General features: G+C 48.7%; 1 protein-coding gene across 2 annotated transcripts; it reads left to right on the forward strand.

Annotated features, from left to right (window-relative positions):
- Window positions 1-327: 327 nt before the first annotated feature.
- LOC149274896 (ADP-ribosylation factor GTPase-activating protein 3-like) lies at window positions 328-12,695 on the forward strand. 2 transcript variants are annotated; one of them, XM_089505142.1, is made up of 17 exons: window positions 328-396; window positions 4,198-4,316; window positions 4,829-4,901; window positions 5,539-5,670; window positions 5,842-5,919; window positions 6,304-6,391; window positions 6,613-6,672; window positions 6,998-7,042; window positions 7,882-7,928; window positions 8,200-8,339; window positions 9,466-9,597; window positions 9,919-10,047; window positions 10,623-10,760; window positions 10,974-11,097; window positions 11,841-11,931; window positions 12,450-12,571; window positions 12,678-12,695. In XM_089505142.1, exons 1-17 carry the CDS (start codon window positions 328-330, stop codon window positions 12,693-12,695), a joined length of 1,605 nt encoding a protein of 534 aa, XP_089361268.1. The 2 variants fall into 2 exon arrangements, with proteins under 2 accessions (XP_089361268.1, XP_089361269.1); XM_089505143.1 differs by lacking the exon at window positions 6,998-7,042.
- Window positions 12,696-13,809: the final 1,114 nt, after the last annotated feature.

Raw genomic sequence — 13,809 nt, forward strand, 5'->3', positions numbered from 1 at the left:
TGTGTGTTTAGTGCATTATGTATGTTGTGTTATGTTATATGTTGTGTTGCATGTGTGTTCTGTATGTTTGTGGGTGTGGCTTTGGGGGCGGGGCTTCGTGTATTGAATACGTGTAAAGAAACCGGCGTAATTCTCCGCTGCTCAGCAATCCGTGGGCGGGGCGGTGACATTGGGTGGGCGGGGTTCGCTGACAGGTCCCCCGGCTGTGGGTGGCGCGCTGTGGTGACGTCGCGGACGGGTGGTGACGTGGCGCTCGCTGAGCGGTGAGTCGGTTGCTCGGTGAGTCGGGAAGTAACTCTCAGACCGGACACCGGGAGCTGAGGCAATATGAGCGAACCCAACAGGCAGGACATAGCGGCCATCTTCAAACGGCTGCGCTCCGTACCCACCAACAAGGCGAGTCCGCGGGCACCGGGGGAGCTGGGCGCTGGTAAAGGGTGACGGGGCAGCTGGTTACTGGGGAGGGGGTACAGTGGGGCAGCTAGTTACTGGGCAGGGGGCAGCTGGTTACTAGAGTAGTGGGTACAGGGGGGCAGCTGGTTACTAGGGTAGGGGGTACAGTGGGGCAGCTGGTTACTAGGGTAGGGGGTACAGGGGGCAGCTGGTTACTAGGGTAGGAGGTACAGGGGCAGCTGGTTACTAGGGTAGGGGGTACAGCAGGGCAGCTGGTTACTAGGGTAGGGGGTACAGCAGGGCAGCTGGTTACTAGGGTAGGAGGTACAGGGGGCAGCTGGTTACTAGGGTAGGAGGTACAGGGTGGCAGCTGGTTACTAGGGTAGGGGGTACAGCAGGGCAGCTGGTTACTAGGGTAGGAGGTACAGGGGGGCAGCTGGTTACTAGGGTAGGAGGTACAGGGGGGCAGCTGGTTACTAGGGTAGGAGGTACAGGGGGGCAGCTGGTCACTGCTGATTCGCTGGTAAAAGCCCCTGAGCCGGAGGATATCGAGAGAATCATAAATGACAGATAGTGTACCTGAGTCTCATGCTGACCATATGGGGGCCCTAAACATCTCCTCACATGGGGGGCCCACCTGTGGGGTTACTGCATAATACTATTTGATTGATGGCTCTGCTTTCCAATAATTTTTCTAAGACACCTAAATGAATGTGATTTCTGTTACTATGGCAACGATGGTGGGGATCTCATGGGTAATCGGGGTTGTTGTAGCTCAGTGAACACGAATGTCATTAAGCCCATGTTTAGGCTTTACATACTAAGCTCCACGCAGGAGGACTCCTCGGCCAACACGCAGAATCCCAGGATAATCCGGCGTTTTAACCTGACAACGTCGCCAAAGCATGCGGCGTAATAGAACAGAACCGTCGCAGATCGGCCCCATCCGGCCCCCGTCTAGTCGCCCGTTTCTCCTGCTGTAAAGATTCAAACCTTAATCAGTCGTTGGTCTCGTCTTAGATTCAGGAGCCGTATGTCTATCCCATGCATGTTTAATACCCTTGCTGTATTACCCTCTACCACTTCTGCTGGGAGGCTGCTCCACTTATCTACCACCCTCTCTGTAAAGTAAAACTTCCTCACTATACATCTAGTTTTAATTAGTGCAGGAGGAGGTGTAGACGAGTGCCTGAAGTGGCCAAATAGATTGAAAAGCAGCCATATGGTGTACGGGAAATGCACACATGGCGCCCGCTCTGTTGATATTTAATGTGTCGGCGCCTCCAGGTGTAGCCAGAAAATACATCCTAGGCCTACAGGTTTTAAACACAAGCTGCCTAGCGGGGGTCCTTCTGGTGCCTTTCTTAAAACCGGCACGTGTGTTCCTAGTGTATTTCACAGGTTACTGTAGTTATCCTTATACTGAGAATCTCCAACCAATTCATTTATTCCTCAAATCGGATTAAAAAGACATTTTCTAAAATATTCAGCTGTTTCCTTTTTTACCCCAGTTGTAGTTTTTGCCCCATAATATAAAGTTTTCAGGCAGCTGCATATCAGCCATTTGTATGATTCTCGCTCTGTTATCTGACCCCCGATCTACTAACCCCCCGACTCCTTATCATACTGCCTGTGGGGACCAATAGAATGGCTCAGTCTTAATCACCCAGTCGGACTCTCTGACTAATGAAAGTCTATGGAGGGACGGACTTCATTAGCATTGCCATAAAGCATCAGCTCAGTGTGGTGTTTGAGCCGGGAAAGTCACCCAAAATATCACATGACTGACAGCGACGGCGGCCCCCAGGTCTGCATACAGCGCTGGGGGGGGGTTATATTATTATATACAGCGCTGGGGGGTTATATTACTGTATACAGCGCTGGGGGTTATTACTGTATACAGCGTGGGGGGTTATATTACTGTATACAGCGTGGGGGGTTATATTACTGTATACAGCGCTGGGGGGTATATTACTGTATACAGTGCTGGGGGTTATATTACTGTATACAGCGCTGGGGGGGTTATATTACTGTATACAGCGCTGGGGGTTATATTACTGTATACAGTGCTGGGGGTTATATTACTGTATACAGCGCTGGGGGGTTATATTACTGTATACAGCGCTGGGGGTTATTACTGTATACAGAGCTGGGGTTATATTACTGTATACAGAGCTGGGGGTTATATTACTGTATACAGCGCTGGGGGTTATATTACTGTATACAGCACTGGGGGTTATATTACTGTATACAGCACTGGGGGTTATATTACTGTATACAGCGCTGGGGGTTATATTACTGTATACAGCGCTGGGGGGTTATATTACTGTATACAGCGCTGGGTGTTATATTACTGTATACAGCGCTGGGGGTTATATTACTGTATACAGCGCTGGCGGTTATATTACTGTATACAGCGCTGGGTGTTATATTACTGTATACAGCACTGGGGGTTATATTACTGTATACAGCGCTGGGGGGTTATATTACTGTATACAGCGCTGGGGGGGTTATATTACTGTATACAGCGCTGGGGGTTATATTACTGTATACAGCGCTGGGGGTTATATTACTGTATACAGCGCTGGGGGTTATATTACTGTATACAGCGCTGGGGGTTATATTACTGTATACAGCGCTGGCGGTTATATTACTGTATACAGCGCTGGCGGTTATATTACTGTATACAGCGCTGGGGGTTATATTACTGTATACAGGGCTGGGGGGTTATATTACTGTATACAGCGCTGGGGGTTATATTACTGTATACAGCGCTGGGGGTTATATTACTGTATACAGCGCTGGCGGTTATATTACTGTATACAGCGCTGGCGGTTATATTACTGTATACAGCGCTGGCGGTTATATTACTGTATACAGGGCTGGGGTTGTTTTGAAGCGGAGAGGTAGAACTCCCGAGTGGGCTGCGCATGCGGTTGTTGCGTGTTGTTTATCTGTGTCGAAGGTTCATGGTTCAGATGACTAAACGTGAAACACTCAGTACTTTGGCTTTGTTACCCGATGCTGTCTACGTAGAACATGTGGGGTGGGGGGGGACAGGAAGTGATGTCACAGCGCCAAATTATAGGCGCTTTAACAGAGTGACCTCGTGAGCAGAGCCGGTGTCTGGGAGCAGCATTTCTGGGTAGACTCTTCATCATCATCATCATCATCGTGTGTAATCAGTGGGACTGTTTGCTTCGTGACGCGGATCGCTGAGCGGCCTGATGGCTGCGAGTGTTGCAGGTGTAACGGTTTTAATGTCACGATACAAACTGACATTAAATGAAGACAGACCGGGGCAGGGGGAGAAGAGGATCCTGCCCGAGGGAGCTTACAATCTATTAGGGGATTGAGGGGGAATGGGACAGAAGGTGAAGGAGTGACAGAGCCATCGCTCCTGGTTTGCCACATGTGTTCAAAGTATGGCCACGTTTCCTTTACTGAAGTTACTAGTCTGTTCCGTCTTTGTAATATGAGATGTGTTAAGACCGCGTGATGCTGGTCCTCGTGTCTGTCGTATCTCTCCCTAGTTTTTTGTTGCTACTTTACTGAGAGCGTTTTGGATGAGTGGAACAGCCTCCCAGCAGAGGTGGTAGAGGGTAATACAGTGAGGGGATTAAACATGCATGGGATAGACATACGGCTCCTGAATCTAAGACGAGACCAACGACTGATTAAGGTTTGAGTCTTTACAGCAGGAGAAACGGGCGACTAGACGGGGGGCCGTCAGGTGACATCATAGGTTTGTTTGGAATGACTTTCCATTAAGTATTAACCCCCTCTCTGCCGTTTCCATTGCAGGTATGTTTTGACTGCGGCGCTAAGAACCCCAGCTGGGCGAGTATCACCTATGGCGTGTTCCTGTGTATCGACTGCTCCGGGACGCACCGCTCCCTGGGGGTTCATCTGAGCTTTATTAGGTAAGAGCGTTCAGAATCACTAAAACAGTGTTTATCCGGAAAAACTTCAAACCGGGTGGAAGAAACCTGTTGGGCCTGAACCGCCGTGACCTGCAACAACCTTCGACGAAGTGGGAGTATTTGCAGAATCATCATTATTATATTTATTTATTATATTATTATTTTTATATAATTTTTGTTATTATTATCTATGTATTATTTTATTATATATTTTTACATTTATTATATTTTTATTATTTGTTTTATCAGCAGTTAGAGTGAATCCACAGTTTTTTATTTGTTGTAATACGTGAAGCTCCGCTAGATTGTAAGCTCCTTTGCGCCGGGCCCTCCATTTGTAACTCAAATTGTGATTTTACATGCTACTTGTTATGTCCTGTCCTCCCATTGTACAGCGCTACGGAATTTGATGGCGCTATATAAACAATAAATAATACTTCTTTACATGTGAAATACACGGACTTGTCATGTATGTGCATCGCATGCAGCGTCTCCTAACTCTCTGTCATTAGATCGACAGAACTGGACTCGAACTGGTCGTGGTTTCAGCTGCGCTGCATGCAGATCGGGGGAAACGCCAACGCGGTGAGTTTTTGGGGTTTTTTTACCTCTCTTTTTTATTGTTTTGGCCAATGGAGGCGAAGCTGAGGATTCTGGGAATAGCCTCGGTATCTGATTATCACCGTGGTAATTAGTTTAAGAGAGGCAGCCACTGGGTACTACAACTCCCATGATGCATCGTCCAGGAATTGCTGTCGGGGGGGGGAAGGGCGGAGCCTCTCCCTGTCCGCGCTCTCCTCTGCCGGGTGCAGGATGGCTGCCGAGACGCCGCTGCCCGGCTTCGTTGTTTATTCTTGTGCCGCGTCTGACTCCGACATAAACAGAATGTTCATTTTGTTTCAGCGTTTTGCCCCGGATTAGATTTCTTACACAGGTTTGTCTGCCGGCCGTCGGCTTGCGCTGTGATGCCGCCTGCGTCTAACGCCATGTCCCGTATTCTTCATATCCCAAAACTGTCCGCCTCCATATCTCATTTATTTTATCTCTGCGTTAATGCGCCGTTAATCATCTCAGTGGGGGATTCCTGCAATCGATCACCTATTCCTCCCCATCATAGTGCAGATCCCCAGGGAAAAAACCCTATTTATGGGCAATTAACCCATTGAATTAATTGGAGTGGAGTAGCCGTGGCGCTGAGGTCCGGGTGTATTTTTTGTTACAGACCGTTTTCTTCCGGCAACACGGATGCGTGACGAACGACACCAACGCCAAATACAACAGCCGCGCGGCTCAGCTGTACCGCGAGAAGATCAAATCGCTGGCGACCCAGGCGACGAGGAAGCACGGGACGGACGTAAGTGCCGGCAGAGCCGCTCCACAAACCACCGGGTAGAGGGAGCCGTGCTGGCGCTCGAAGGGTGGATGGGGGCCCTGGTATTAACCCCTTCAGGATTTGTTGCATGGCGGGGGGGGGGTACCCGGGCTGGGACTGCATCTCATCTCCTCCTCTCCTCTGGTTTTCTAGCTCTGGATTGATGGCTGTGCCACCCCCCCTCTGTCACCACTGCCCAAGGAAGAGGATTTCTTTGCATCACACGTAGAGGTACGACCCGCGATCCCTTCTTTATCTGAATGCGGATGCAGTAGAGAACCAAAGAGTGTATTAAATCCTTTCTAACTTTACTGAGAGGGTGGTGGATAAGTGGAACAGCCTCCCAGCAGAAGTGGTAGAGGGTAATACAGTGAAGGCTATTAAACATGCATGGGACAGGCATATGACATCTGAACCTAAGACAGGACCAACAACCTCGTTGAATGACTGCCATTAGATTACTTCCTCTGAAGGGTTAATAACGTAAAAATAGAAGCTGAAAAAGCCTTTTCGTTTCGTTTATGGCAACAACCAATCTGTGTGTAGTTTTTAGGGGGTTTTTTTGCCTCTTCTGCGTCGTCTCCGCATGGTCCTTAGAGTATTAATTTCTCGTAGCAGGTTAGTAGTACGGACTGGAGCGCCCCGCCGCCGCCGCTCTCTATAACGGAGCAATCTGCAGATCCCATCCCCGCAAGCAATGAAGGTATTTGTGGGTTTCATGCGTGATCTCCTTCCCAGTAACATGTAACACGTCGGAGGGGGTGATTAGTGACGATCAATGGTTTGATCATGTGACGTGTGTGTGTGTGTGTATATGTGTGTATATGTGTATATATATATATATATATATATATATATAATGAAGCCCCTCCCCTTTAGCGAGCTTCCGGAATAATACAGCGAGATTTTTACTTATTTTCACAGGCGAGCCGGAGCTCGGGCCCAGCGTGGACCTTCTCAGCGTCTCCCCGAAAGCAGCACTCGGTAAACAATTTGTTTTTATATTGAAGCTCCAGCTTGGACTTCGTTCAGAATGTATGAAACTTCTGCCCCCCGAGGGCAGAAATGTCCGGCCGGCTCCTGGGGCCAATCCCAGGACAGAGTGTTAGCTCTTAAGGGCGGCCGTCATGGAGTCAGCCGCGCAGGCTCGGCGGATCGGTAAAGCGGAGATTGTTTGGCAGATGAGTGTTTTATTACGACGCGGGGGAAGGCTGAGGTTTCATAGTCCCCGCGACACAATGTTACCGTTTACTGACGCCTGACGTAGAAATGTCTTTACCTTCAAGCTGCTGTTTTTTTGTTCTTTCAGCCGTTTCAGGGAATTTAGTTTGTGCGGGAAGCCCCCCTGCCAAAGGTGAACCTCGCTGTCCGCAGCCTGCTTATTGGATTGCTTCAGTCTCCTCCCTCTTAGGGCTCCGCAATTGCCTCCGCTGTGTCGCTCTGGGTGGTGGATCCATGGTTAGACCACCTCTGAGTGGTGGCTCCGTGATCGTCCGCTCACCCCGTGGCACGCAGTGGAGGTTTCGTGATCGGAGTGCGCCTTGTGGCACGTGGTGGCGGCGGCTTCCAGATCGGGCCCCGCAGGGTGGCAGATCGGGTCCCGCTTTCTATCACGGGGTGGTGGCCTTCTAACTGGTCTCCACTTTGAGGTGGAAGGTCGGGGCGCCGTTATCGCCCCCACCCTGTGTGCTCGTAGGATCAGTCCCCACCTGGCCAGCGTCTGCTTAGTGCACTCGATGAACCCTCGCACGCTGCAGCTTCCTGCCGCATGGAATTTCATGGTCTATTATATGGCTTCGCATTTATATATCTTGCGCCGCCTGCTCTGATCACGTTGTGTCCGCACCGAGTGTTTAAAGGGTTAATAAAAGTAATAAGTTCAGGATTTTCACTTTTTTTTTTTTTTAAATTACTATGGAATCAGTCACTCTGATATTTATTGTTAAACTCGCGTTGGGTGTTTTTGGGTGAAAAAAATACTTATTTGTTAATCTTTCTTTGCTTCTGTAGCTCATTTGCAATATTTAATTAAAGCCATAATTATTCTTTTTTTTTTTTTTTTTTGAACTGAGCGTAATTCAAAGACATTTGTTTATATAGCGCCCGCAGATTCCGTAGCGCCGTTACTATAGAAGAGAAAATACGTACCAGAGACCGTGTGACGCACGTTAACCTCTTATTATTAATTTTCAGACACGGTATCCATTATAAAAAAGAAGCCGGCCGCAGCCAAGAAGGGGGTAAGAGCGCGAATCTTTTATGGAGCTTCATTAGATTTAATGATTTCATTGACGAGGAAAAAACCTGTAAAGTAATTGGGTCCAAATCAGAATATGAGCCAAATCTGGCCAAATGTAAAGAGACTTCAGCCAACGTATACAACTGATGTGTGCCCTTTGGATTAACCCTTTAAATTAACCCATTATTATGTTGGTTTAATGGCCGTATTGTTCCTGTACTCGTTGTCTGAGTCGCTCTCGGAAGTGACGTTTTTGGGGTTGTCGCCCGTAGCTCGGTGCCAAGAAAGGCGGCCTCGGAGCCCAGAAGGTGAGCGGAAAGAGCTTCAGCGAGATCGAAAAGCATGCGCAAGCCGCCGACAAGCTGAAGGAGAAGGAAGAGACGGTCGCCACCAAAAGCACGGACGGAGCCGTGTGAGTATTCGCCCGTAACAGCCGGCAATTCGAGGGTCTACTGCGCAGTCAACTGCTTTAACACTGGTGTGAGAGCGAGAATTGTCACGCTGTATCCGCTCGTTATTATATATATAATTATAGTATATCATTTCTTTTTTAGGGGGGTTTCGACCTTCAGCGAGAGGGGGCATATAAAAGATCTTAAGGGCAGGGGCGTAACTAGAAACCTCAGGGCCCCGGTGCGAGAATCTGTTAAGGGCCCCCCCCCAACCCATCTATCCCTTTCTCACTATCTCCCCTCTCTCTCCCTACCCCCCTTCTCACGATCTACCCACTCCCTCCCTACCCCCCCTCCTACAAAGGTCACTTACCGTCAACTCCTGTGTTGGGAGCGTGAGGCGTTTGTCTCGGGTGCCGGCGCTTCACTGCTGAGCGCCGGCATATGACGTCATATGCCGGCGTTCAGCGTGAAGCGCCGGCACCCAAGACAAACGCCTCACGCTCCCAACACTGCACTCTGGGCAGCGCGGCAGCGACAGCAGCGGGGAGCAGAGGCATCCTGGATTTCTGTCAGTCAGGGGGGTCCCAAGAGTTGCCGAGCGGTCGTTTTCAGCAACCGCTCGGCACCCCTTGGGCCCCCCCTGACTGGCAGAACTCCAGGGCCCGGTTGCAGTCGCGACCCCGGTAGTTCCGCCACTGCTTAAGGGGGACGGGAAGATTTAAGGGCAGCAGCCTGAATAAAGTTTACATGCATGCAGTCGCTTCTCTGTTTTGATCACTAGATGGCGCCATATCCCTGTTTATAGTATAACTAGACAAATGCCCATGGGGGGGCACTTCCTAAAGGGGCAATTCAGAACATTAACCCTTCGATATGCCATCGTTAATATTCCGTATCGGTGTATTAGCTGACTCTGCCAGAATTGTCGGACACTGTAATGGAGACAAGCAGGCATTTAAAAGGATTATAAAGTAATGGGAAAAGAATCGCTTAGAAGACCGTGCCCTTTTGTGCAAGAATCTGCCCTTTCATCCCGGGGCCCCGGCAGCATTGTGACGGCTCCGTACCCTATACATATGTTCTTTTTACCCCTCTCTCTAGCGGTCTATTGACCTGTCGCCCCCCCCCCCCCTCCTTTTCCAGAGTCACGTCCTTGCGCTTGGCTTACAAAGAACTGGAAATCCAGACGAAGAAGGAGGATGAGAAACTTAAAAACATGACGGGCAAAAAGAGAGCCGAAGCTGAAAGACTGGGCATGGGATTCGGGTCGCGCAGGTACTGCGTCAACTACTAACAAGAAAGCGATACGGACGTCTTCCACTAGAGGGCGCTAGAATAGTAAATGTTCGCAGGCAGAGACCGGATCGCTACAGAGCGTCCCCGTTATCATTTATATGAAAGTCAAAAAAATGGCATTTCCGAGACCCAAAACAGATTTCAACTTTTTAACAGCTAAAATATTTTACTTTTTATTATTGCGTCGAGGGGGGGGGGCGGCTCCAAAGTCACAAAGTGCGAGCTGATGGCGCACCCTGTGTGGTTATATATCTGTCTCTGTATTATATATGTAATGGATATCATGTTTCTTGTCCTTAGTGGTATCTCGCACTCGGTACTTTCTGAAATGACGACAATCGAACAGGAAGCTCCAAAAAACGCCAAACCCAAGAAACTCTACCAAGAAGAGGAGCCGGCTGATTTCTTCTATAGATCCTCCCGGTCACGGTGAGAAGAGAGGGAATTATTTCCAACCACTTTTTTAAAGAGTTTTAAGAACTATAAATGTTTCCCAGATACACCCGTTTAGGGGTCAGAAGTTATTTACTTACATTCTTTCTGCCCAAAATTCAAGACGCGGCCCGGAACCGTTCAGTCATTTCTTTTATTTGTCGAGAAGAAGGTTTTATAAATAACATGTTCTGGTAATATAACCCCCCCCCCCCCAGCGCTGTATACAGTACTATTGGTCAGTGTTGACAAAAACCTGCTTTTATCTCATTTTGCCCCAATAAACCCCCTTTATCTGCAGACCTGGAGCCGCCGTTGCTGTCAGTCATGTGATATTTGGGGTGACTTTCCCGGCTCAAACACCACACGGAGCTGATGCTTTATGGCAATGCCAATGAAGTCCGTTCCTCCATAGACTTTCATTAGTCAGAGAGTCCGGCTGGGTGATTAAGACTGAGCCATTCTATTGTTCCCCACAGGCAGTATGATAAGGAGTCGGGGGGTTTAGTAGATTGGGGGTCAGATAACACTGTGTGGAGATCTTTATTTGATCTTTTCCTCTTCTGATCCAGTTACCGAGATGAGGCTCCGGAACCAGTCAGTTCGTTTGGTAACTGGGAGGATAATTCTGATGATTTCTGGAAGAAGGACGGCGGCGCCAACGACACGGAGCTGATCCTGGGGTCGAAAATGCCAAGTTACGACGAAAGGTACCGTGCCCGCCGTTCGCTGATTGCATTGATATCAGTCGTTTTAAATGACTTAACCCCTGCATGCCAGGTAGAGCAGCTACCTACCCCTCATAGGGTAATAACCATTTATCACCTTTGCCCATTGTGTATACGGGGGGGGTTTACCCCTTGGGGGTCCGTCGAGTTGGTAAAATACCCCTCCGGTAACAATCACAGTGTGTTTGACTTCAGACCAGCGTCTCGACGTAAACCGGACCCAGAACCCGTCTCTACGGCGGACGACGCGCAGCGGAAGTTTGGAAACGCGAAGGCCATTTCCTCCGACATGTACTTCGGAAAACAAGACAACGCAGATGTGAGTCGATTCATTTTTAGAAGGCGCCGACACGCGGTGTAGCGAGGTACAAGATATCGTCACAAAAATCTACTAAACGGTGAAATCACCTACATGTCTGACCAGGCCGGTTCTGTTAGGGTCGGATGATGTGGCTAAAAATGTTTGTTAAACACAAACAGAAACGTGTCGTGAGATGCTTGGCTTGTTCCTGGAAAGTGCAAATACTAGTTTTACTTCTTGAGTTTTGCACGTGAGTGGAACAGCCTCCCCGCAGAAGTGGTAGAGGGTAATACAGCGAGGGGATTAAACACGCATGGGATAGACATACGGCTCCTGAATCTAAGACGAGACCAACGACTGATTAAGGTTTGAGTCGTTACAGCAGGAGAAACGGGAGACCGGATGGGGGCCGATCTGCCAGGGGGTTCTTGGCTTCTGTTGTTCCATACCTTTTTGGGTTTGTTTTTTGTATTTTGGATGGAATTCGGGTTTTTTGGCCTGATGTTGCCATTTGTCCATAATTCATTTGCCCTCCATTACTATCATTTGCCCCGATCAGTGTCCTGTTTTCATTTTTGTTCATTTTTTTCCGTGACAAATGCTACTTTTTACACTTTCCTGACCACCTATTAGGTGCTCCCTGCAGTGTGGGGTCTCTGTAACCTAACCGAGTGCCTAGGATTCTAGGTTCCATCTCTCTGAGATAAGCGAACGGCTGACGATCCTGGCTCTGTAATTTATTATTTTTTTGTCGTTTTCAGTATGAAACGCGGTCTCGGTTGGAGAGATTGTCTGGAAATTCATCCATCAGCTCCGCCGACCTCTTCGATGAGCAGAAGCAGCAGGCGGCAGGTAACGGATTCACGGCCCCCGCGTCGTCTAAATCCGCCCGAGCTGCGGCCCCCCCGCTTCCGAATCTGCCGGTTTACTTTTGTTTCTCCCCTCCTTGGAAATTCAGGGGTTAAAGGGCTGGTCCTGTATGATGTGATCGTTAAAGGGACAGTTTAATGTTTTAGAGCTTGTTGATCCGAGGAGAAATCCGATCGCCTTTTGGAGTCAAGAAATAATTTTTTCCCCTGATGGCAGAATTGGAAGTGGTTTAATTAGGGGTTTTTAGCTTAATTAGGGGTTTTTTGGCTTCTTTTGGATCAGGAATAAGAAGGTTGGGTAGAAGGATTGAACTTTTTTCAACCTTATGAACTATGTAACTATTGATTGCCGGGAAGCTCCTGCGCCGCCCGTGGACCCGCTCCGCTCCTCTCCTCTCCTCTCCTCGGGGCTCCCGGTCCCATAAACGCTCCCTCCTGGAACCGGATCCGTTCAGAGAATGTTCCAGAATCCTAACGCTCGGCTTTTGTTATCTGTTTTAGGGAATTACACGCTCACCAGCGTCCTGCCGTCGGCCCCCGACATGGCAAACTTCAAGCAGGGAGTGAGATCCGTGGCCGGCCGGCTCTCTGTTCTGGCCAACGGCGTCATGACGTCCATTCAGGTTAGCCGCGCGGCGTTCTCTCCCGTACTCCTCATGCACGGCCTCCGTCTCCTTATAGCGTCACCGGCTCCGGTATTAACGGCCGCGCTCTGTGTCCCCCTTACAGGACCGCTACGGATCGTAACTGCTGGAGAACGTCCGCCAAGCCCGGCTCCGGATGCTTTCTTTTTTGCCGTTTCGGATGATTTTGCTTCATTTTTTTCTTTTTTTGTGGTGTCTTTAACTCTTTAAGTGTCTGCGGGGTACTTTAAGCCACCCCCTGGCATTTAATGGGTTAAAAAAGGCACCTCCATGCCACTAACTGCTCGTCAGTAGGTGAGCTGGGGGCTGTCCGCCCGACTCCATGTCACTCTTCGTCCCGTGTCCCTACATACGTGTAGCATACGTGGTAATGTGCCTTAAAGCGGGACCGCATAGATTGTCAGCTCTGTAGACCCTTGCTGATAATACGTTTTATAGCCCCTCCCCCCCCCCCAAACTCGCGTGCTGGGTAAATCCGAATAACTCGGCCAAACAAGGAAAACCTAATTCTTTTATTGCGGAAATGTTGGTTTTTCCCCCATGTTGTGCAAATACCAGATACTGCCTAAAAAAACATTTAGTCGGTAAAACCCACGAAAGGAATTTGTAAATAAATTTGACTTCTTGGCGTTTTTTGTTTTTTTTCTTCTTCATCTGCGAGGAGAAGATGCGTTATGACATCATAGAAAGCGTGAAGTCGACGAAGCCCTTCACTCTTTGCTAGAAATCTTCACATTTGGATCCGGATCCGCGACTCCATTTACAGTAAACGTATATTTTAGAAGAATTTAGGTATTTAGCGCTTTATTCTCATTGGCAATTTTTTCAGGCCTCTCGTTGGGCGAGGAATATAATGTTAAATAAACCTAACAGGGCTGTGATGTTATTCGCTCTATTGTGCATCTATCATATTTTTGTTTGATATATATATATATATATATATATATATATATATTTTTTTTTTTTTTTTTTTTTTGGGGGGGGGTCCTGAGTTCTCGAGACTAATGGCTTTGGGTCCCTCACGGCTCACAGGAGACCCCAGAATCCTGGCGGCTTTGAGGACCCCCCAAAAATCCTTATAGAACGCGACAATCTGACGATGTATTCCGAATACTTTGTAGAATCGTTTCTAGAATTAAAGGATCGCGAAGATTCTGTTTTGTATCCGAGAACTCGCTGTGTTTTAGGCAGCCCGGCGCCCCCGTCAGGTTAAACGA

The sequence above is a fragment of the Sceloporus occidentalis genome, unplaced genomic scaffold (genome assembly GCF_023333645.1).
Source record: "Sceloporus occidentalis isolate IW3139 unplaced genomic scaffold, rSceOcc1.0.p SCAF_313, whole genome shotgun sequence".
In the NCBI taxonomy this organism is placed as follows: Eukaryota; Metazoa; Chordata; class Lepidosauria; order Squamata; family Phrynosomatidae; genus Sceloporus; species Sceloporus occidentalis.